General features: G+C 31.6%; 1 protein-coding gene across 3 annotated transcripts in view; it reads right to left on the bottom strand.

Annotated features, from left to right (window-relative positions):
• LOC148945098 (progestin and adipoQ receptor family member 4) overlaps positions 1-26418 on the bottom strand; it is a 48541-nt gene that overhangs the window by 15021 nt on the left and 7102 nt on the right. For all 3 annotated transcript variants that reach the window (XM_089099608.1, XM_089099607.1, XM_089099606.1), the window contains exons 2-3: positions 25914-26138; positions 21700-21803 (exon numbers count right to left, since the gene is read on the bottom strand). In XM_089099608.1, the coding sequence (XP_088955734.1) occupies positions 21700-21803; positions 25914-26138 (329 nt within the window). The remainder of the gene's footprint in view (positions 1-21699; positions 21804-25913; positions 26139-26418) is intronic.

Here is a 26418-nt window from a genome sequence, read left to right as displayed (position 1 = left end):
TGTACTATATTAAAGTACAATAGTATACTAAATTGTACTATATTAAAGTACAAGACTATACTAGATCGTACTATTCAAAAGTACTATACATTATCCCTTTAGAATTGCGTCAATTTCTTCATCGTAGTGATTTTAATAAGTAGGTTGAGACTTAACAATTTTAGATATTTGGAGTCAGCCAAAATTACAGATTCTGATGATTAAAGTATCACTATTATTTCTGGTATCGTTAAGGTATAGTACTATATACAGTACTGCAGTTATTGAAGGGTGAAATTTGTTGTGAAGGTTATGTGAAATTTGTCTTGGCTGGTTATAGGTTAAAAAAGAATTTGTTTATTTGGGTGTTAAGTTTAGTGCATTAAGGGGGAAGTCTAGGCATGTAAAACATTTTAATTTAAGGAGTAATAGGCTAATAAATATGGTTTTGAGAAGTAATTTAGTTTGGCTAGCTGACATGAAGATCCAGAAAAGAATTTTCCAGACAAAAGTAGCTTCTAGTCTATATTGGGGCTCTGAGGTATGGGGTTCTGTAAAGCAGCTAAGCTAGAAATAGTTCAGCTAAGATATTTTACGAGAACTAATTTAGTTTAGTGGTACTGAAGTGAGATTTTGGGCTTTTCACTTTAAGGAGTGTTAGATTGGTTAAAATGGTAAAATTCTGGGAGAAGATAATTAAGTTGCCTAGAGTTTGGCTTTTTAAGTCAGCTTATTTGTAGAGCTTGAAGGTCAGTGGACGTGATTCATGTCCAAATTAGGTAAAGAAAATACTGGACCTTTGTGGCCTTTCAGAGATGTGGAATGAAGGAAAAGACCCTATGGGTGAAACCGTGTCAGTATGGAAGGAAGTCCAGTGCACCCTAAATGACCAAGAAATCCAAGAGTGGTAAGCTCATAAGGGTCAATCTATGTCTTTGAGGTTTTACTCCCAAGCCAAAGACTGTTGGGGGGGGGGGATATTTTAAATTTGGGTTAAATAATGAGGCTTTGAAGAATTTATTGTTGGTAAGAGGGGGTAGTTTGAATTTAGGTGAGAGAAGGAAATTTTTGGGAAAGTTAAGGCCGGCGACTGGCCCTTATTTTTTTCCCAATGTGTGGATGTGTGAATTAGAACTTATTTCATTTTTTATCCGAATGCGAAGAGCTGTCTGAGTTGCGGAATGAATGTTTTGGATGAGTGTTTGGGAGTGGATGCTCGTTAATTGAGCGGATGGCTGAGAGGAATGCGTATGCTATTAAACAGTTGTGTAAGTTTCTTCGTTTTGGGATTAAACATAGGGAATCATATTTGAGAGGATAGCTTGTTACGGTTTTTTAGGATTTGAATTTTATTATGATTGGTGTTTGTTGGTTAAAATGATGAAATTTTGTATGTTTCTCATTTTTTCGTTTTTTTGTTTTTCTTTTATTGACTTTTATTGTCTAAAGTTTTATTTTGTTCCTGAGCTTTGTTTGTAGACTGTATTATGTGTTGCTATGGCTCACAGACTTTTTCCAATAAATCTTACCATGTACTAAAGTCTATATCATACTAATAGTACTATAGCCTACTAAAGTACTAGATATTATTCCTTTAGAAATACATTAATTTTTTCATTGAAATTATTTTTAATACACAGCTTTAGACTTAACAATTTTAAATATTTGGAGTCAGCCTGAACTAAAATTCTTATGATTTAAGTATTGTTTCTAAATTCTATTAATACATCGTTTTATACGTTTTGTATATTTACGTATATTTGTTTTGTACTTTTTTTTAATTAAATTAGGGTTTGTACATCAACCAAAAAATAACAAAATCCAGAAGCTAAGCTTGTACAGGAAATCACTACCCCACCTAGGCCTAAAAACAACAAAAAAGAACTATCATATAAAAATCACTAATAAGTGATTGTACCACCCCTACTCATTATCAACTCATCAATTCTCAGGATTCAACAAGTTTGACCTTGTCTTTCTCTATCCATCAACCAAACACAAAAATCCAAAAAACAATTTACAAATTAAAGGCAAAAGTATACTAAAAGTAAAACCTAACTGAAGCGTCCCCTCCATTATGAAACGTGAAGAAATTTCTCAGTATTATGTCTATCAAAAAGAACAGTTTTTTTTATCAATATCAAAAAAGCCTGGACTTAAGAATCCTTTCCAGTATACTTTCAAATATTTTTAGACCTCATTCGTAACCTTGTGTCCTTGATGACTTATAAATGAATTTTTAAATTAATCATACGTATTAACTAGATTTTTTTAAACTAAATTTTATCTGTCGATAAGAGCCACCAGGGAAATATTTCTCACTTTTCACTAGTTCTCTTAATAAAAGAATTCGATTATGGAAAAAATTGGAATCACTGGGTTCTAGAGGTGTGTATTAAAGGTAGCTAACTTTACAGAAGGTATTAAAATAGTAAACAAAAGGGAAATCAAACTGAAAATTACACAAACGAACATGGAAAACTTTAAATAATTTCTGAGACCACATTGGCTAATCATGATAACCTCCAATGTTGCCCCCGTTAAAGGTTTCACGCAGGTTTTCAGGGAGGCAGTTGAAATAAAAAAGCACATTCACCAAAAGGTAGCTCTCAATAGGGACACTGGAGAAATTTTTCTAAGTCCCATTTATGACAAAATTATTAATTCTGATCGTTTTTACATACATCCACAAAGTTATATTGTGCAATCGAATAGAGCCGCCGATAACAGTCAAACTGGAAAGCGATTAGCTTTTAAGAGTGCTTTACGCAAAATAAAATTCTGAAATGCCATTTAGACTTGTGTTTTTTATTCACTTACCCTTTCACCGTTACTAAGAAAGGGTCGTCCAATTTTAGTTTGGTGTTTAGATTTTAAGGTTTGGATATTATATTTTTATCAGTTTTATTCTGCACTGAGGACGGTCAAGCGGAGGTCTTGACCGAAATATTTGCATAATTTTTCAATTTCTGTCACTGGCTGTTAATTGTCCTCGTTTTCTTCCTTTCTTCACGATTTTTTGTTTTATAGAAAACTTTAAAGTCCTTTTTCTCAAAAAATAATTTTAAAAATAGAGTTAACATCAATTCTAGAGCAGGATGGAAAAATTCAAAAGGACTAATTACTGGTGATTCCGATATTCGTAAAAATGATATTTTTTTTCTTAAGTGTTGCAAAATGCTGTATGTGTAATCTCATTAGCTATAGGTGTCTTTCCAAAATACATAATGAAAAAAAGAGACTTTCAATAGTAATACCATGCAAGATAAACTGCAATTCCAATGTAGGAACCACTGCAAATTTAAGTGGGTTGATTTCCCCCTTCCCTCCTAGCTAGGATTTAGCTTAATTGTTTGCAGTTTTGTGAAAAGTGCTACCTTTCAAATATTTCAAGAAAAAAATATATTAAAGTTCGAGCCATCTTTACTGTCAACTAATCCCGAGCCATCATATTGAAAAAGCTTTCGAAATAGGGCATAAGACTTTCATCAGACGTATCGTCAATGACGTTCTAGTGACGTCATAACAATGACGCTGCTGCTGTTATCCTAAGGATACTAAAAAAAGAGAAATCCTAAGGATACTAAAGGTGGAAGGTTTTTATTTAAATAGCTAATATCATAACAGAAAAAGATCTTTATTTTTAATGACCTGGTGCTTTCTAAACCGACTATGGGTATTCGAACGGTTTCTGTTCTTATCCTAAGGATACTAAAAGGGGAAGGTTTTTATTTAAATAGCTAATACCATAACAGAAAAAAATCTTTATTTTTAATGACCTGGTGCTTTATAAACCGACTGTAGGTATTGAAACGGTTTCTGTTGTTATCCTAAGGATACTAAAGGAGGAAGGTTTTTATTTAAATAGCTAATACCATAAAAGAAAAAGATCTTTATTTTTAATGACCTGGTGCTTTGTAAACCAACTATGAGTATTGAAACGGTTTCTGTTGTTATCCTAAGAATACTAAAGGTGGAATGTTTGTATTTAAATAGCTAATACCATAACCGAAAAAGATTTTTATTTGTAATGGCCTGGTGCTTTCTAAACCTACTATAAGTATTGAAACGGTTTCTGTTGTTATCCTAAGGAACTAAAGGTGGAAGGTTTTTATTTAAATATCTAATACCATAACACAAAAAGATCTTTATTTTTAATGACCTGGTGCTTTCTAAACCGACTATGGGTATTGAAACGGTTTCTGTTGTTATCCTAAGGAACTAAAGGTGGAAGGTTTTTATTTAAATAGCTAATACCATAACAGAAAAAGATCTTTATTTTTAATGACCTGGTCTTTCTAAACCGACTATGGGTATTGAAACGGTTTCTGTTGTTATCCTAAGGATACTAAAGGAGGAAGGTTTCTATTTAAATAGCTAAGACCATAACAGAAAAAGATCTTTATTTTTAATGACCTGGTGCTTTCTAAACCGACTATGGGTATTGAAACGGTTTCTGTTGTTATATTAAGGATACTAAAGGTGGAAGGTTTTTATTTAAATAGCTGATACCATAACAGAAAAAGATCTTTATTTTTAATGACCCGGTGCTTTCTAAACCAACTATGAGTATTGAAACGGTTTCTGTTGTTATCCTAAGAATACTAAAGGTGGAATGATTGTATTTAAATAGCTAATACCATAGCAGAAAAATATCCTTATTAAAAAACAAAAAAAGAACCATAACAGAAAAAGATCTTTATTTTTAATGACCTGGTGCCTTCTAAACCGACTATGAGTATTGAAACGGTTTCTATTGTTATTCTAAGGATACTAAAGGTCGAAGGTTTGTATTTAAATAGCTAATATCATAAGAAAAAAAGATCTTTATTTTTAATTGCCTGGTACTTTCTAAGCCGACTATGAGGATTGAAACGGTTTCTGTTTTTATACTAAGGATACTATAGTTGGAAGGTTTGTATTTAAATAGCTAATACCATAACAGAAAAGATCTTTATTTTTAATGACCTGGTGCTTTCTAAACCAACTATGAGTATTGAAACGGTTTCAGTTGTTATCCTACGAATACTAAAGGTGGAATGTTTGTATTTAAAAAGCTAATACCATAACAGAAAAAGATCCTTATTAAAAAAGAAAAAGAACCATAACAGAAAAAGATCTTTATTTTTAATGACCTGGTGCCTTCTAAACCGACTATGAGCATTGAAACGGTTTCTATTGTTATCATAAGGATACTAAAGGTCGAAGTTTTGTATTTGAATAGTTAATATCATAACAGAAAAAGATCTTTATTTTTAATTGCCTGGTACTTTCAAAACCGACTATGAGTATTGAAACGGTTTCTGTTGTTATCCTAAGGAAACTAAAGGTGGAAAGTTTGTATTGAAATATCTAATACCATAACAGAAAAGATCTTTATTTTTAATGATCCGGTGCTTTCTAAACCGACTATGAGTATTGAAACGGTTTCTGTTGTTATCTTAAGAATACTAAAGGTAGAATGTTTGTATTTAAATAGCTAATACCATAACAGAAAAAGATCCTTATTAAAAAAGAAAAAGAACCATAACAGAAAAAGATCTTTGTTTTTAATGACCTGGTGCCTTCTATACCGACTATGAGTATTGAAACGGTTTCTGCTGTTATCCTAAGAATACTAAAGGTGGAATGTTTGTATTTAAATAGCTAATACCATAGCAGAAAAAGATCCTTATTAAAAAAGAAAAAAAACATAACAGAAAAATATATTTATTTTTAATGACCTGGTGCCTTCTAAACCGAATATGACTATCGAAACGGTTTCTATTGTTATCCTAAGGATACTAAAGGTCGAATGTTTGTATTTAAATAGCTAATATCATAACAGAAAAAGATCTTTATTTTTAATGACCCGGTGCTTTCTAAACCGACTATGAGTATTGAAACGGTTTCTGTTGTTATCTTAAGGATACTAAAGGTGGAAGGTTTTTATTTAAATAGCTGATACCATAACAGAAAAAGATCTTTATTTTTAATGACCCGGTGCTTTCTAAACCAACTATGGGTATTGAAACGGTTTCTATTGTTATCCTAAGGATACTAAAGGTGGAATGTTTGTATTTAAATAGCTAATACCATAACAGAAAAAGATCCTTATTAAAAAAGAAAAGAACCATAACAGAAAAAGATCTTTATTTTTAATGACCTGGTGCCTTCTAAACCGACTATGACTATTGAAACGGTTTCTGTTGTTATCCTAAGAATACTAAAGGTGGAATGTTTGTATTTAAATAGCTAATATAATAACAGAAAAAGATCTTTATTTTAAATTGCCTGGTACTTTCTAAACCGACTATGAGTATTGAAACGGTTTCTGTTGTTATTCTAAGGAAACTAAAGGTGGAAAGTTTGTATTGAAATAGCTAATACCATAATAGAAAAGATCTTTATTTTTAGTGACCCGGTGCTTTCTAAACCGACTTTGAGTATTGAAACGGTTTCTGTTGTTATCCTAAAAATACTAAAGGTGGAATGTTTGTATTTAAATAGCTAATACCATAACAGAAAAAGATCCTTATTAAAAAAGAAAAAGAACCATAACAGATAAAGATCTTTATTTTTAAACACCTGGTGCCTTCTAAACCGACTATGAGTATTGAAACGGTTTCTGTTGTTATCCTAAGAATACTAAAGGTGGAATGTTTGTATTTAAATAGCTAATGCCATAAGCGAAAAAGATCTTTATTTTTAGTTGCCTGGTATTTTCTAAGCCGACTATGAGTATTGAAACGGTTTCTGTTTTTATACTAAGGATACTAAAGTTGGAAGGTTTTTTTTTAAATAGCTAATACCATAGCAGAAAAGATCTTTATTTTTAATGACCCGGTGCTTTATAAACCGACTATGTGTATTAAAACGGTTTCTGTTGTTATCTTACGGATACTAAAGGTGGAATGTTTGTATTTAAATAGCTAATACCATAACAGAAAAAGATCCTTATTAAAAAAGAAAAAGAACCATAACAGAAAAAGATCTTAATTTTTAATGACCTGGTGCCTTCTAAACCGACTATGAGTATTGAAACGGTTTCTGTTGTTATACTAAGGCTACAAAAGGTGGAATGATTGTATTTAACTAGCTAATACCATAGCAGAAAAAGATCCTTATTAAAAAAGAAAAAGAACCATAACAGAAAAAGATCTTTATTTTTAATGACCTGGTGCCTTCTAAACCGACTATGGGTATTGAAACGGTTTTTATTGTTATCCTAAGGATACTAAAGGTCGAAGGTTTGTATTTAAATAGCTAATATCATAACCGAAAAAATCTTTATTTTTAATTGCCTGGTAATTTCTAAACCGACTATGAGCATTGAAACGGTTTCTGTTTTTATCCTAAGGATACTAAAGTTAGAAAGTTTTTATTTAAATAGCTAATACCATAGCAGAAAAGATCTTTATTTTTAATGACCCGGTGCTTTCTAAACCGACTATGAGTATTGAAATGGTTTCTGTTGTTATTCTAAGAATACTAAAGGTGGAATGTCTGTATTTAAATAGCTAATACCATAACAGAAAAAGATCCTTATTAAAAAAGAAAAGAACCATAACAGAAAAAGATCTTTATTTTTAATGACCTGGTGCCTTCTAAACCGACTATGACTATTGAAACGGTTTCTGTTGTTATCCTAAGAATACTAAAGGTGGAATGATTGTATTTAAATAGCTAATACCATAGCAGAAAAATATCCTTATTAAAAAAGAAAAAGAACCATAACAGAAAAAGATCTTTATTTTTAATGACCTGGTGCCTTCTAAACCAACTATGAGTATTGAAACGGTTTCTATTGTTATCCTAAGAATACTAAAGCTCGAAGGTTTGTATTTAAATAGCTAATATTATAACAAAAAAAGATCTTTATTTTTAATTGCCTGGTAATTTCTAAACCGACTATGAGCATTGAAATGGTTTCTGTTGTTATTCTAAGGAAACTAAAGGTGGAAAGTTTGTATTTAAATAGCTAATACCATAATAGAAAAGATCTTTATTTTTAATGACCTGGTGCCTTCTAAACCGACTATGGGTATTGAAACGGTTTTTATTGTTATCCTAAGGATACTAAAGGTCGAAGGTTTGTATTTGAATAGTTAATATCATAACAGAAAAAATCTTTATTTTTAATTGCCTGGTACTTTCTAAACCGACTATGAGTATTGAAACGGTTTCTGTTGTTATACTAAGGATACTAAAGGTAGAAAGTTTGTATTTAAATAGCTAATACCATAACAGAAAAGATCTTTATTTTTAATGACCCGGTGCTTTCTAAACCAACTATGAGCATTGAAACGGTTTCTGTTGTTATCCTAAGACTACTAAAGGTGGAATGATTGTATTTAACTAGCTAATACCATAACAGAAATAGACCCTTATTAAAAAAGAAAAGAACCATAACAGAAAAAGATCTTTATTTTTAATGACCTGGTGCCTTCTAAACCGACTATGACTATTGAAACGGTTTCTGTTGTTATCCTAAGAATACTAAAGGTGGAATGTTTGTATTTAAATAGCTAATATCATAGCAGAAAAATATCTTTATTAAAAAAGAAAAAGAACCATAACAGAAAAAGATCTTTATTTTTAATGACCTGGTGCCTTCTAAACCAACTATGAGTATTGAAACGGTTTCTATTGTAATCATAAGGATACTAAAGCTCGAAGGTTTGTATTTAAATAGCTAATATAATAACAGAAAAAGATCTTTATTTTTAATTGCCTGGTACTTTCTAAACCGACTATGATTATTGAAACGGTTTCTGTTGTTATTCTAAGGAAACTAAAGGTGAAAAGTTTGTATTTAAATAGCTAATACCACAATAGAAAAGATCTTTATTTTTAGTGACCCAGTGCTTTCTAAACCGACTTTGAGTACTGAAACGGTTTCTGTTGTCATCCTAAGAATACTAAAGGTGGAATGTTTGTATTTAAATAGCTAATACCATAACAGAAAAAGATCCTTATTAAAAAAGAAAAAGAACCATAACAGATAAAGATCTTTATTTTTAATGACCTGGTGCCTTCTAAACCGACTATGGGTATTGAAACGGTTTTTGTTGTTATCCTAAGAATACTAAAGGTGGAATGTTTGTATTTAAATAGCTAATACCATAACAGAAAAAGATCCTTATTAAAAAAAAAAAAACATAACAGAAAAAGATCCTTATTAAAAAAGAAAAAAAAAATAACAGAAAAAGATCTTTATTTTTAATGACCTGGTGCCTTCTAAACCGACTATGAGTATTGAAACGGTTTCTATTGTTATCCTAAGGATACTAAAGGTCAAAGGTGTGCATTTAAATAGCTAATATCATAACAGAAAAAGATCTTTATTTTTAATTGCCTGGTACTTTCTAAACCAACTATGAGTATTGAAACGGTTTCTGTTGTTATACTAAGAATACTAAAGGTGGAAGGTTTGTATTTAAATAGCTAATACCATAGCAGAAAAAGATCCTTATTAAAAAAAAAAAGAATCATAGCAGAAAAATATCTATTTTTAATGACCTGGTGCCTTCTAAACCGACTATGAGCGTTGCAACAGTTTCTGTTGTTATCCTAAGGATACTGAAAGGTGGAAGGTTTTTATTTAAATAGCTAATACCATAACAGAAAAAGATATTTATTTTTAATGACCTGGTGCTTTCTAAACCGACAATGAGCATTGAAACGGTTTCTGTTGTTATCCTAAGGATACTAAAGGTAGAAGGTTTGTATTTAAATAGCTAATACCATAACAGAAAAAGATCTTTATTTTTAATGACCCGGTGCTTTCTAAACCGACTATGAGTATTCAAACGGTTTCTGTTGTTATCCTAAGGATACTAAAGGTGGAAGGTTTGTATTTAAATAGCTAATACCATAACAGAAAAAGATATTTATTTTTAATGACCTGGTGCTTTCTAAACCGACAATGAGCATTGAAACGGTTTCTGTTGTTATCCTAAGGATACTAAAGGTAGAAGGTTTGTATTTTAATAGTTAATACCATAAAAGAAAAAGATCTTTATTTTTAATGACCCGGTGCTTTCTAAACCGACAATGAGTATTGAAACGGTTTCTGTTGTTATCCTAAGGATACTATAGGTGGAAGGTTAGTATTTGAATAGCTAATACTATAACAGAAAAAGATATTTATTTTTAATTACCTGTTGTTTCTAAACCGACTATGAATATCAAAACAGTTTCTGCTGTTATCATAAGGATACTAAAGGTGGAAGGTTTTTATTTGAATAACTGATACCATAACAAAAAAAGATCTTTATTTTTAATTACGTGTTGCTTTCTAAATCGACTGTGAGTATTGAAACGGTTTCTGTTGTTATCCTAAGGATACTAAAGGTGGAAGGTTTGTATTTGAATAGCTAATACCATAACAGAAATAGATCTTTATTTTTAATGACCTGTTGTTTCTAAACCGACTATGAATATTAAAACAGTTTCTGCTGTTATCATAAGGATACTAAAGGTGGAAGGTTTTTATTTGAATAGCTGATACCATAACAAAAAAAGATCTTTATTTTTAATTACGTGTTGCTTTATTAACCGACTATAAGTATTGAAACGGTTTCTGTTGTTATCTTACGGATACTAAAGGTGGAAGGTTTGTATTGGAATAGCTAATACCATAACAGAAATAGATTTTTATTTTTAATGACCTGGTGCTTTATAAACCAACTATAAGTATTGAAACGGTTTCTGTTGTTATCCTACGGATACTAAAGGTGGAAGGTTTTTATTTAAATAGCTAATACCATAACAGAAAAAGATCTTTATTTTTAATGACCTGGTGCTTTATAAACCAACTATGAGTATTGAAACGGTTTCTGTTGTTATCCTAAGGATACTAAAGGTGGAAGGTTTTTATTTAAATAGCTAATACCATAAGAGAAAAAGACCTTTATTTTTAATCTCCTGGTGCTTTCTAATTTGCCTATAAGTATTGAAATGGTTTCTGTTGTTATCCTAAGGATACTAAAGGTGCATGACTTTCATTTAAATAGCTAATACCATAACAGAAAAAGGTCTTTATTTTTAATGACCTGGTGATTTCTAAACTGACTATGAGTATTGAAACGGTTTCTGTTGTTATCCTAAGGATACAAAAGGTGGAAGGTTTTTATTTAAATAGCTAATACCATAACCGAAAAAGATCTTTATTTGTAATGGCCTGGTGCTTTCTAAACCTACTATAAGTATTGAAACGGTTTCTGTTGTTATCCTAAGGAACTAAAGGTGGAAGGTTTTTATTTAAATAGCTAATACCATAACAGAAAAAGATCTTTATTTTTAATGACCTGGTGCTTTCTAAACCGACTATGGGTATTGAAACGGTTTCTGTTGTTATCCTAAGGATACTAAAAAGGGAAGGTTTCTATTTAAATAGCTAATATCATAACAGAAAAGATTTTTATTTTTAATGACCCGGTGCTTTATAAACCGACTATAAGTATTGAAACGGTTTCTGTTGTTATCTTACGGATACTAAAGGTGGAAGGTTTTTATTTAAATAGCTAAGACCATAACAGAAAAAGATCTTTATTTTTAATGACCTGGTGCTTTGTAAACCGACTATGAGTATTGAAACGGTTTCTGTTGTTATCCTAAGAATACTAAAGGTGGAAGGTTTTTATTTAAATAGCTAATACCATAACCGAAAAAGATTTTTATTTGTAATGGCCTGGTGCTTTCTAAACCTACTATAAGTATTGAAACGGTTTCTGTTGTTATCCTAAGGAACTAAAGGTGGAAGGTTTTTATTTAAATAGCTAATACCATAACACAAAAAGATCTTTATTTTTAATGACCTGGTGCTTTCTAAACCGACTATGGGTATTGAAACGGTTTTTATTGTTATCCTAAGGATACTGAAAGGAGGAAGGTTTTTATTTAAATAGCTAAGACCATAACAGAAAAAGATCTTTATTTTTAATGACCCGGTGCTTTCTAAACCGACTATGAGCATTGAAACGGTTTCGGTTGTTATCCTAAGAATACTAAACGTGGAATGATTGTATTTAAATATCTAATACCATATCAGAAAAAGATCCTTATTAAAAAACAAAAAAAGAACCATAACAGAAAAAGATCTTTATTTTTAATGACCTGGTGCCTTCTAAACCGACTATGAGTATTGAAACGGTTTCTATTGTTATTCTAAGGATACTAAAGGTCGAAAGTTTGTATTTAAATAGCTAATATTATAACAAAAAAAGATCTTTATTTTTAATTGCCTGGTAATTTCTAAACCGACTATGAGCATTGAAACGGTTTCTGTTTTTATACTAAGGATACTATAGTTGGAAGGTTTGTATTTAAATAGCTAATACCATAACAGAAAAGATCTTTATTTTTAATGACCCGGTGCTTTCTAAACCGACTATGTGTATTAAAACGGTTTCTGTTGTTATCCTATGAATACTAAAGGTGGAATGTTTGTATTTAAATAGCTAATACCATAACAGAAAAAGATCCTTATTAAAAAAGAAAAATAACCATAACAGAAAAAGATCTTAATTTTTAATGACCTGGTGCCTTCTAAACCGACTATGACTATTGAAACGGTTTTTGTTGTTATCCTAAGAATACTAAAGGTGGAATGATTGTATTTAAATAGCTAATACCATAACAGAAAAATATCTTTATTAAAAAATAAAAAGAACCATAACAGAAAAAGATATTTATTTTTAATGACCTGGTGCCTTCTAAACCGACTATGAGCATTAGGGTGGTCCTTAAGAGATGGAAAAATTTTTTTTACTCTTTTTTTATGGGGCACGGTCTGAAATGATTCCATTCTGACTATAATTGAATAATAAACAAACATTTTAGCATTATTTTCAATTTCAGGGGTCCCTACCATAACTATTAGAAATGTGTAAGCGAGCTTTGATAAAAAAAGCGCACAATAATGCCGTTTAATTAAATAATATCAAACATGACTGTTGAGTTGTTGTACACTAAACAGAAAATAAGTGATTTGCAATAGTGTCCATCAATAGTAATAGCGTCCAGTCACTTCAATTGTCAAACTACACAGTTCACATATGGGCTTCAGACTGGTTTATCGGTGTCTTTTTGGTTTGATCACTTTAACGCTGTCTGTACTCATTAACAACTAGCAACAGGAACTGTTTCTGTTCTTCAGATGTTGTGTGCAGTTTGTTATAGTCATCCATCAGTGCAACACCACGTTCAGCAATGTCATTGATTACCCTAATGCTGTGAACTGTATTTTTAACTGTCTGGTAGTCTTCGTCAACTGAATACAGATCAATGTTCTTAGTTAGGAATGATGAAGGCAGTCCGGTAATGCTGAAGAATCTGTTGGTATTCTGCGTGACAACGTTTTCTTACTTCTTCTCCCCGAGTGTCAACGGGTCCACTGTTATCCTCTTCAGAGGGTGCTCTGCTCTTGATGTTTGCAGAGCCGTAACCATATGATGTTTTGTGTCATTTGATACTTCGTCGTCAAAGAAGGCGAGTGCCACCAATTCCTCTGATAAGTACCATAGGTGTCTTATTATTTTGTTCAAGGCATTTTTTGATATCGATTCTGATATTTTTCTGTAGCTGTAAATGTCCTTTAGAAGTTGGAGGTCAATGCGAGGGGCTGATGGTGCTGACAATGCCCGAAACCATGCTTTCACGTAGATGATCACAGTGAATTGAAAAATATCAGCAAGAGCCTTTTCGTGAGTTTGAACTGACTTCTGAACATCCAGATCTTTAGTGCATAGATGGCCTTTGCCATCCACCTTGCTTGATGCAGCCCAGATGGAGCTCTGAACGAGATTCCCTTAGATGGCGTGCCACCGAGGAATATGATTGTCAAGTCCAAAAGCTCACGGTAATCATCACGGGGTTGATACAGTAGTGTCTGCATCTCAGCAAATGCTATGATATCTGTGATTACATGTGAAACAGTTGTAAACACACACTCATCTGATGAAGCTGTCTGAAAGTCTGCTCTGTTAATAAACTGCCAGGTGTTCTTAAACCAGTTGAAAATTGTTATCTCTGGGCCTTTGCTAGGACCAAGGCAATCAAGAACCACTGCTTGTAAGACTATTTCTAAGATATGATTTCGACAAGCAAACCAAAGCATGTCCTTGTCAAGTTTTTGTTCCAGAAGGATACAAGCACCATTTCTTGGACCGAAATTGACAGATATGGTGTCAAAACACATGCACTTTACATTATCTGTAATGTTCCAAGCCACAGCTGCTTCAAAAACTGCTGCCGCAGAAGCTTGTTCAGTTCCCGAGCCTAGCTTTGGAACACCAAGAAGCTGATCTACACCTGCTCCGGAGACCAAAATTGGAAGGCGATCGACAATATGTCTGCTGCATATATCCTCTAGGAGTTTTTCATCCCAGTGAATAGTTAGAGGAACTGTTGGTTTAAACTCCTGTTGTAGATTTTCAGCTATTGCCTGGCGCTGCTTCATCCTGTCTCTACGAATTGAAGAGTGATTGACATTGTATTCAGCAGGATCAAGACCAAGGTGTTGCAGAGTCGGAACAAGAAGTAATGCAGCACTTCTGTCACAACTTTAGCCACATCCAGACAGGCTGACATTTTGTCATCCAATATGTATACTCGTCCTCTTTTTTGACGTTTTGCTGAGGTTGATGGTTTTATATCTTCTGTTTCAGGGTCTTTAATTTCTTGACCTTTTTTGCTGTCAGTGTCACTGTCAGATGATGATTCCAGTGTCACTTTCTTTTCTCTTGTTGTTCTTTCTTGCGTCTCCTTCTCAATTCTTATGTCATGGTATTCTTTCCTTTTCTGAGATGATGCTCTTTTTATTTATAAAACCTTGTCGATACTGCCCATCTTTCCACGGCGTCCTGGTTCCCGCTGCGCTAACAGAAACTCACGGTCTTCTTGAATACGTATCATCTCCATTGCGTTGGCGTGGGAAATGTCAAACAAAACGTCGAGGCCCACTTTCCAATCTTCTTCCTTCTTTTTCAGTGTTTCAGAACGCTTAGCTTTGTTTTCTTCATTACTCATCAGGTTGTCATACTCCTTAAAGAGACACTGAATTTTGTTTACCACATGTTTCTTGAGCCTCGTCGGAATGTGTGCCTTTGTCCAAACTGCAAGAACGTCATTGGCTGTGGAATGTGCTGCTTCACAGACTGTCTTGTTCGTCACTTGCTTGTAGTGATAGAATAGCGCCATGATCTCTTTCTTCGACTGTAGTTTTGTTGAAATCAGAGGGTCTGATAATTGCTTGATGAGTCATATGTGTGTTTCACTTCTTATAATTGGTTTTAATATTGCATCAGTACTGTCACTTATACAAACCATGCAGTCTATGCTGTCACTCATTGCTGTGTCAGTGTCAGTGTATCTGCAACAAAGTATCGGTTTAATAAAGTTACCTGTGTCAGTGTGAAGCATAATTAATATATTGCAGTTCATAAAACTAAAAAAAAACCTGAAATTTGCATTTTCACTCACATTGCATACAACAAAAATGGCGTCCTGTGTTGAAATGCATTGTGGGAAGCCTGCAGATAAATAAGTAAATAAGTCCAGCAGTTCAGAAAGCTACCATGCTGTACTATAGTGTAGGGTTGACTGTTGAAAACTGTGCAATACATGCAGTATTGAGCAATGAGCATGCAGTAACCAAAAACTTTAACCTCTGGTAGGGACCTCTTAATGTCAATATATTTGGCTCTTTTTTGGGATTTTGTGGTATTTTAACAATAGAAACAAGATTAGGGGGTGCCTGCTGGAGAAATCCTACCTTGAAAAATAAGGACCACCCTAATGAGCATTGAAACGGTTTCTATTGTTATCATAAGGATACTAAAGGTCGAAGTTTTGTATTTAAATAGTTAATATCATAACAGAAAAAGATCTTTATTTTAATTGCCTGGTACTTTCTAAACCGACTATGAGTATTGAAACAGTTTCTGTTGTTATTCTAAGGAAACTAAAGGTGGAAAGTTTGTATTGAAATATCTAATACCATAACAGAAAAGATCTTTATTTTTAATGATCCGGTGCTTTCTAAACCAACTATGAGTATTGAAACGGTTTCTGTTGTTATCCTAAGAATACTAAAGGTGGATAGTTTGTATTTAAATAGCTAATACCATAATAGAAAAAGATCCTTATTAAAAAAAGAAAAAGAACCATAACAGAAAAAGATCTTTGTTTTTAATGACCTGGTGCCTTCTATACCGACTATGGGTATTAAAACGGTTTTTGTTGTTACCTTATGGATACTAAAGGTGGAGTGTTTGTATTTAAATAGATAATACCATAACAGAAAAATATCTTTATTAAAAAAGAAAAGAACAATAACAGAAAAAGATCTTTATTTTTAATGACCTGGTGCCTTCTAAACCGACTATGAGTATTGAAACGGTTTCTATTGTTATTCTAAGGATACTAAAGGTCGAAGGTGTGTATTTAAATAGCTAATACCATAGGCGAAAAAGATCTTTATTTTTAATTGCCTGGTACTTTCTAAACCGACTATGAGTATTGAAACGGTTTGCTTCTAACTAAGGATACTAAGGATACTAAAGGTGGAAAGTTTGTATTTCAATAGCTAATACCATAACAGAAAAAGATCCTTATTAAAAAAAGAAAAAGAACCATAACAGAAAAATATCTTTATTTTTAATGACCTGGTGCCTTCTAAACCGACTATGAGCATTGAAACGGTTTCTATTGTTATCATAAGGATACTAAAGGTCGAAGTTTTGTATTTAAATAGTTAATATCATAACAGAAAAAGATCTTTATTTTTAATTGCCTTGTACTTTCTAAACCGACTATGAGTATTGAAGCGGTTTCTGTTGTTATCCTAAGGAAACTAAAGGTGGAAAGTTTGTATTGAAATATCTAATACCATAACAGAAAAGATCTTTATTTTTAATGATCCGATGCTTTCTAAACCGACTATGAGCATTGAAATGGTTTCTGTTGTTATCTTAAGAATACTAAAGGTGGAATGTTTGTATTTAAATAGCTAATACCATAACAGAAAAAGATCCTTATTAAAAAAGAAAAAGAACCATAACAAAAAAAGATCTTTATTTTTAATGACCTGGTGCCTTCTAAGCCGACTATGAGTGTTGAAACGGTTTCTATTGTTATCCTAAGGATACTAAAGGTCGAAAGTTTGTATTTAAATAGCTAATATCATAACCGAAAAAGATCTTTATTTTTAATTGCCTGGTACTTTCTAAGCCGACTATGAGTATTGAAACGGTTTCTGTTGTTATACTAAGGATACTAAAGGTGGAAGGTTTGTATTTAAATAGCTAATACCATAGCAGAAAAAGATCCTTATTAAAAAAAGAAAAAGAACCATAACAGAAAAATATCTTTATTTTTAATGACCTGGTGCCTTCTAAACCGACTATGAGTATTGAAACGGTTTCTATTGTTATCCTAAGGATTCTAAAGGTTGAAGGTTTGTATTTAAATAGCTAATATCATAACAGAAAAAGATCTTTATTTTTAATTGCCTGGTACTTTCTAAACCGACTATGAGTATTGAAACGGTTTCTGTTGTTACACTAAGGATACTAAAGGTGGAATGTTTGTATTTAAATAGCTAATACCATAGCAGAAAAGATCCTTATTAAAAAAGAAAAAGAACCATAACAGAAAAATATCTTAATTTTTAATGACCTGGTGCATTCTAAACCGACTATGAGTATTGAAACGGTTTCTATTGTTATTATAAGGATACTAAAGGTCGAAGTTTTGTATTTAAATAGCTAATATCATAACCGAAAACGATCTTTATGTTTAATTGCCTGGTACTTTCTAAGCCGACTATGAGTATTGAAACGGTTTCTGTTGTTATACTAAGGATACTAAAGGTGGAAAGTTTGTATTGAAATATCTAATACCATAACAGAAAAGATCTTTATTTTTAATGATCCGATGCTTTCTAAACCAACTATGGGCATTGAAATGGTTTTTATTGTTATCTTCAGAATACTAAAGGTGGAATGATTGTATTTAAATAGCTAATACCATAGCAAAAATAGACCCTTATTAAAAAAGAAAAAGAACATAACAGAAAAAGATATTTATTTTTAATGACCTGGTGCCTTCTAAACCAACTATGAGTATTGAAACGGTTTCTGTTGTTATCCTAAGAATACTAAAGGTGGAATGTTTGTATTTAAATAGCTAATACCATAACAGAAAAAGATCCTTATTAAAAAAGAAAAAAAACATAACAGAAAAAGATCTTTATTTTTAATGACCTGGTGCCTTCTAAACCGACTATGAGTATTGAAACGGTTTCTATTATTATCCTAAGGATACTATAGGTCGAAGGTGTGCATTTAAATAGCTAATATCATAACAGAAAAAGATCTTTATTTTTAATTGCCTGGTACTTTCTAAACCGACTATGAGGATTGAAACGGTTTCTGTTGTTATACTAAGGATACTAAAGGTGGAAGGTTTGTATTTAAATAGCTAATACCATAGCAGAAAAAGATCCTTATTAAAAAAAGAAAAAGAACCATAACAGAAAAATATTTTTATTTTTAATGACCTGGTGCCTTCTAAATCGACTATGAGTATTGAAACGGTTTCTATTGTTATCCTAAGGATACTAAAGGTCGAAGGTTTGTATTTAAATAGCTAATATCATAACAGAAAAAGATCTTTATTTTTAATTGCCTGGTACTTTCTAAACCAACTATGAGTATTGAAACGTTTTCTGTTGTTACACTAAGGATACTAAGGTTGAATGTTTGTTTTTAAATAGCTAATACCATAACAGAAAAAGATACTTATTAAAAAAGAAAAAGAATCATAGCAGAAAAATATCTTTATTTTTAGTGACCTAGTGCCTTCTAAACCGACTATGAGCATTGAAACGGTTTCTATTGTTATCCTAAGGATACTAAAGGTGGAAGGTTTGTATTTAAATAGCCAATACCATAACAGAAAAAGATCCTTATTAAAAAAGAAAAAGAACCCTAACAGAAAAATATCTTTATTTTTAATGACCTGGTGCCTTCTAAACCGACTATGAGTATTGAAACGGTTTCTATTGTTATCCTAAGGATACTAAAGGTCGAAGGTATGTATTTAAATAGCTAATATCATAACAGAAATAGATCTTTATTTTTAGTTGCCTGGTACTTTCTAAACCGACTATGAGTATTATAACGGTTTCTGTTGTTATACTAAGGATACTAAAGGTGGAATGTTTGTATTTAAATAGCTAATACCATAGCAGAAAAAGATCCTTATTAAAAAAGAAAAAGAACCATAACAGAAAAATATCTTTATTTTTAATGACCTGGTGCTTTCTAAACCGACTATGAGCATTGAAACGGTTTCTGATGTTATCCTAAGGATACTAAAGGTGGAAGGCTTGTATTTAAAGAGCTAATACCATAACAGAAAAATCTCTTTATTTTTAATGCCCTGGTGCTTTCTAAACCGACTATGAGCATTGCAACGGTTTCTGTTAATATCCTAAGGATACTAAAGGTGGAAGGTTTGTATTTAAATAGCTAATATCATAACAGAAAAAAATCCTTATTAAAAAAGAAAAAGAACCATAACAGAAAAATATCTTTTTTTTTAATGACCTGGTGCCTTCTAAACCGACTATGAGCATTGAAACGGTTTCTGTTATTATCCTAAGAAATCTATAGGTCAAAGTTTTGTATTTAAATAGCTAATATCATAACAAAAAACGATCTTTATTTTTAATTGCCTGGTGCTTTCTATACCAACTATGAGTATTGAAACAGTTTCTGTTGTTATCCTAAGGAAACTAAAGGTGGAAAGTTTGTATTTAAATATACAATACCATAACAGAAAAGATCTTTATTTTTAATGATCCGGTGCTTTCTAAACCGACTATGGGTATTGAAACGGTTTTTATTGTTATCTTAAGGATACTAAAGGTGGAAAGATTGTATTTAAATAGATAATACCATAGCGAAAAAAAATCCTTATTAAAAAAGAAAAAGAACATAACAGAAAAAGATCTTTATTTTTAATGACCTGGTGCCTTCTAAACCGACTATGAGTATTGAAACGGTTTCTGTTGTTATCCTAAGGAAACTAAAGGTGGAAAGTTTGTATTTAAATATACAATACCATAACAGAAAAGATCTTTATTTTTAATGATCCGGTGCTTTCTAAACCGACTATGAGTATTGAAACGGTTTCTGCTGTTATCTTATGAATACTAAAGGTGGAATGTTTGTATTTAAATAGATAATACCATAACAGAAATAGACCCTTATTAAAAAAGAAAAAGAACCATAACAGATAAATATCTTAATTTCTAATGATCTGGTGCCTTCTAAACCAACTATGGCTATTGAAACGGTTTTTACTGTTATCCTAAGAATACTAAAGTTGGACTGTTTGTATTTAAATAGCTAATACCATAGCAGAAAAAGATCCTTATTAAAAAAGAAAAAGAACAATAACAGAAAAAGATCTTTATTTTTAATGGCCTGGTGCCATCTAAACCGACTATGAGTATTGAAACGGTTTCTATTGTTATCCTAAGGATACTAAAGGTCGAAGGTTTGTATTTAAATAGCTAATACCATAGCAGAAAAAAATACTTATTAAAAAAGAAAAAGAACCATAACAGAAAAATATCTTTATTTTTAATGACCTGGTGCTTTCTAAACCGACTATGAGCATTGAAACTGGTTTCTGTTGTTATCCTAAGGATACTAAAGGTCGAAGGTGTGTATTTAAATAGCTAATACCATAACAGAAAAAGATCCTTATTAAAAAAAGAAAAAGAATCATAACAGAAAAATATCTTTATTTTTGATGGCCTGGTGCCATCTAAACCGACTATGAGTATTGAAACGGTTTCTATTGTTATCCTAAGGATACTAAAGGTCGAAAGTGTGTATTTAAATAGCTAATATCATAAGAGAAAAAGATCTTTATTTTTAGTTTACTGGTATTTTCTTAACCAACTATGAGGATTGAAACGGTTTCTGTTGTTATAATAAGGATACTAAAGGTAGAAGTATTGTTTTTAAATAGCTAATACCATAGCAGAAAAAGATCCTTATTAAAAAAGAAAAAGAACCATAACAGAAAAATATCTTTATTTTTAGTGACCTAGTGCTTTCTAAACCGACTATGAGCATTGAAACGGTTTCTGATGTTATCCTAAGGATACTAAAGGTGGAAGGCGTGTATTTAAAGAGCTAATACCATAACAGAAAAATATCTTTATTTTAATGCCCTGGTGCTTTCTAAACCGACTATGAGCATTGCAACGGTTTCTGTTGTTATCCTAAGGATACTAAAGGTGGAAGGTTTGTATTTAAATAGCTAATATCATAACAGAAAAATATCTTTATTTTTAATGCCCTGGTGCTTTCTAAACCGACTATGAGCATTGCAACGGTTTCTGTTGTTATCCTAAGGATACTAAAGGTGGAAGGTTTGTATTTAAATAGCTAATATCATAACAGAAAAAGATATTTATTTTTAATGACCTGGTGCTAAACTGAACCGAACTTCCTGATGGTTCCCCGTGGTGATGTTGCTTAAGAAATTAGTTTTAATTTTTATGCAAAAAAAATATATGCTTCTTTTATATATGAGGTTAGATTTTTGAAACAGGGAACAGGCAAAGATTTTTCTCTAGTTCAAAAGAACCGTCATTATCCCGTTTTACTAAAATAATGAACTATGTTACAAAAAAATATGTCAGCGGAACCTTACCTTGTAAAATCCCCACACGCAGGTAACGCAATACAGAACAAATAATGAGTACCTTACAGAATTTGAAAGACAGTGGGTGAATGCAGACAGAGTTGTAAGAGCCCCTGAAAAACACGGGAAAATTTGAAAATATTAATAGCAAATTGGGTAAGAACATAGTGAACAAGGATTAGGAAACATATAACTATTGATTTTAGAATTCTCACATAAACTGTTTTGACGTCAGAACTTTACAGCAAAGATTTCTTTTTAAGCTTTTCACTAAGAAAAACTTGAAACTAGTTTACCACGAACTAAACCAAATAAAAGGTGTCAACTGATGAAAGTTACTTAACTATGTGAAGAATTTAACTTGACCATTGCGTTGCTACTCTCAGACTTACGTTATTGAGTCTACCCAAACTGTCTTATAATAGATCGCTGGTATTTTGCTGACCGTCCATAAGCTGTTATTCCTTTCACGTAATTTCCGTAACAAAAGTTGCAAATTGACTTCGTGAAGTCAGCTTATCTCTTGAGATGCATCAGTTTTCTTTAAGCCCTGTTCGCAATGCCTTCAGTTAGATACCATCATTGCGGACCAATCAGGGCTGATTAAATAAGATTAAGCAAATTACATATAAATAACAATTCAAACAGGGATAAATTCTTTTATTAGACAGTAAAAAAAAAACATTACAAAAATTCTGGATATTGAATCACATGTACAGTGATCGTCAGCAGCAGAAATTAAGTCTATACTATACTAAATAGTACAATACTAAAGTACTGTATATTATTCCTTTAGAAATATGCTAATTCCTTCATGGCAATATTTTTTAATAGGCAGCTTTAGACTTAACAAATTTAACTATTCAGAGTCAGCCAAAACTAAAGATCCTTGCTAAAAATAAAACAATGAAGACCAATGATATATATACAAAATAATTACATTTGCATTGAAATTAATTAAGGAATTAATAAATTTTATTCGAATAACTAATTACATTTAGCATTGAAAATATATATATATATATATATATATATATATATATATATATATATATATATATATATATATATATATATATATATATATATATATATATATATATATATATATATATATATATATATATATATATATATATATATATATATATATATATATATATATATATATATATATATATATATATATATATATATATATATATATATATGCACACTGTGACTGCACATGTGACTGCACACTGTACACTGTACATGTATACAAAATATCAATATATTTTTAGTAGTTTTTTTTACGGTCTGAAAGATCTTAAGCTGATACTGCACACTGTGACTGCACACAATAGTACACTATATATGTGTACCAAAATATCCAATATATTTTTTGGTAGTTTTTTTTTTTTACGGTCTATTAAAAGTATTTATCCCTAATCGAACTATCATTAATCGTCGTGGAAAGGCAGTGTGGTCTTCGAAATTACTTACGAAGCAAATTATGATTGGTCGAAAATAGACGACGGAAGAACCATCTATGAAACATCTTGGTGTAATAATAGACAAAATTTTTAGTTTTTTTATAGCATGTGTGGAACGTAGCGTCAAAGGTCTAAAGGAACCTTGAAACCTTTGGTTTGGGTGATTAAGAAATTAGAAAAAATAAGTGTATTGGAGAAGTTTTTTTACGACTTTTATTTCTTTTCAAATGGATTTGCTATTTCTTTTAAAATAGCAGTAGACTTGAAATCCTTTGTCCGTGAACACGGGGGTTTGAGTGTTGGTGTCGCTGGTTATTTGGTTTGGAATAGGGCTCGGTGGCGAGACTCTGTAAGCTCAGCCAAGAGTTGACAAAATTCCAAATGGGAGCCTGGAGAAATACCGGGGAAAAACACGGAAAGTGTCGGACGATTTGCCCGCAAACAAGCATTACACTCCCAGCCGAAGGCAGATAGTTAGGAGATCGGTATCTACGCTACGCAGATCATTGGTCAGCATGTGAAAAGTTTAAATTAGTTCATCCAAATCCTTTGAATTTGGTATTCAGCAATGCTTTTCAAGTTTAAATTATTATCGTTGTCTTACATGTGGGGAAGTTTTTCCGCGTTGGGGAATGGTCGGGGGGGGGGGGGATTTCCTTATTAAAGTGAATTTGAATTGCATATCTTATTAAGACCCTTTATATACGTAACCAAAATAAATTAATTAGGTAATTTATGTAAAATTCGGATAAATGACAACTTTATTCAGCCTGAGATTAACTCTATTGCGGGAACCATAACATTTGAAAAAAAAACTATCTATCAATTCAGTACATTGTCGTATTTTTCGTTTTATGGAGTTTTTTTATTTAAAATATCGCAAAGGAGCACTTAGAGCGAGGGGAAGGGGAATTATACAGGAGAAGAATGGTCTGCGGGAGGAATTTTCCGAGGGAGATTTTTCAAATACTTTAAAATTTTAAATGTAATTGTTCTTAATACACAAAGGGAATTTTCCGCGAGTGGATTTATCTGCAGGGTAGAATTTCCAGCGCAAGAGTTTTTAGGGGGGATTTTCTTTTAATTTCCTTTCTTTTAACATCACAACAACGGTGATGGGTCAGCAAGAATTCTAAAAAATGTTCTATTAGTACTTTTGTATATGTTTAATCGTGTGTCAGTAAAATTGACACGAGTTTCGGGTATAATCTGTTTAATGAGCAGAGCGTTTGTCTGTAGAAGATTTTCAATGCTAAACAGATTCGGATTTATTTTTAATATATAAATACAATGAAATTCGTTGGTTTCAATGTTTCAACTATTGACTATACAGCTACATTGATATGAGATCTTGTTAGTCACATACTATATCCAAAGCCAGGGAGTTTTAGAGTAGAGATATAATTTTGTACATGTAGCTAAGCAAAAAAAATGTAGAAGAGAAAAGACACAAAAAATCATATTTATATGGAAGGTAACTATGCACTAAGTTACTTCCTATGAAGGAAACACTATAATAACCAAATAGTAGGCCGAAAGTGGAGAATTATGACTCTCCTGAATAAAACATACTAATAAAACATAGTTGTGCGATAAGATTCCTAATTTTATGCTCTATCCAAATATCATAGTTGCTTTTCTGACAATACATCCGTGTGGTATTATTCTTTTATTATCATAGTGTTTCTTTCAGAGGAGGGATCTTGGTACATAACTATCTTATGGGACCTTCATCCTCTGCACGATAAAGTATTTTCGAAGCTAGGGTTAGATTCTCTATAAAAAGAACATTAAAAGTATTGCAGTACATGGCTATACAAAAACTTCACTGGAAAGAGAGAGCACTGAAAATGCCCCAAAAAAATAAAACCATCAATTAGAATTTAAATTTCATAATATCATGCGTTTTATAGCTGTTTTTCACAGGCCGATATTAATTATGTATTAGAAACTACATCGAAACTGATTTAACATATGAAGATGCAAAATAAGCTTTGAGTTGTGCAATTTGTATATTCATTGCCGATACTGGGATTTTTCATATTGCCCGGGTATTAAACTTAATGTCAAGTTAGTCTCTGGGTCTATACCATACATTCTGTATTCAAATTTGGTTTTATTAATTTTCTGTGTTATTTTATTAACAATTGGTTTTTGTTTGTTTCCATTCTTCTATATCTTAAGTTTTTCTCGTTGTCTCTTATGATTACAGGTTTGTGAATACGTATCGAAACATGAAACTTTTATATTACATATTTAGATTCAATTCTTCTATATATTAAGTTTTTCTCTTTGATTATTACGATTACAGATTTGTGAATACGTATCGAAACATGAATGTAGTTTATTTTTTTCTAATTGCCAATTCTATTATAATTTTTATGTGACAATCCTTAACTTTTATATTATATATTTTAATTCCATTCTTCTATATCTTAAATTTTTTCTCTTTGATTCTTATAATTATAGATTTGTAAATTTGCATAAGAATCAATGTAGTTTATTTTCTATTAATTACCAGTTCTATTGTCTTTTTTCCCACAATTCTTAACTTTTACGTCATATATTTTATTCCTCTTCTTTTATATCTTAAGTTTTTCTCTTTGACTCTTTTCTGCGAATTCGTATCGAAACATGAATGTAATTTATTTTTCATTAATTACCAATTATATAACCTATTTTTTTGTACCAATTAATAACTTTTAGGTCAGATATTTAATTTAAGTATATGAAAAAATTGAAACTTACCAAAAGTTTGGGTGACCCAGATTCCCATCATATCAACTTGCAACAGTTTACGGTATGTCACAATTCCTGAATTATGGCACATAAATAAATGGTAGACAGAAGAGCCAACCCAGGAACTAATGGTTGCAGAAATGTGGAGCCATGGCAGGACGGAATAAGGAAATGGCAGTACTGTCCATGAAAGGTCATTTGGAACCCAGAACAGGAATACGATCATTGGAATGGCTGTAAAAGGAAATTGATTTGTTGTTTTGCCGAGTCTACTTTTCGTTTGTATTGCAATTTTGATTTTTAATAAGATATTCTAATGCTCATAACGAGGGGCGTATCCATTTTTTGTTTATTTTTTTGTGAGGGAGGGGGATTTACACCAAAATTGTTCAGGGGGAGGGGGGGGGTACACAATAAAACCTAAAAAATACATACAAAATATGTTTATATCCATTTTTTTGCGTTTTTACAAGTCAAACAAATATTTTGGGGGAAGGTCAAACCCCTTACCCCC

Source organism: Artemia sp. Qi Xiang Cuo, chromosome 13, assembly GCF_049724085.1.
Source record: "Artemia sp. Qi Xiang Cuo chromosome 13, ASM4972408v1, whole genome shotgun sequence".
NCBI lineage: Eukaryota > Metazoa > Arthropoda > Branchiopoda > Anostraca > Artemiidae > Artemia > Artemia sp. Qi Xiang Cuo.
The sequence above is the reverse complement of the archived record's forward strand: the minus strand, read 5'-3'. Positions and strand labels throughout refer to the sequence as shown.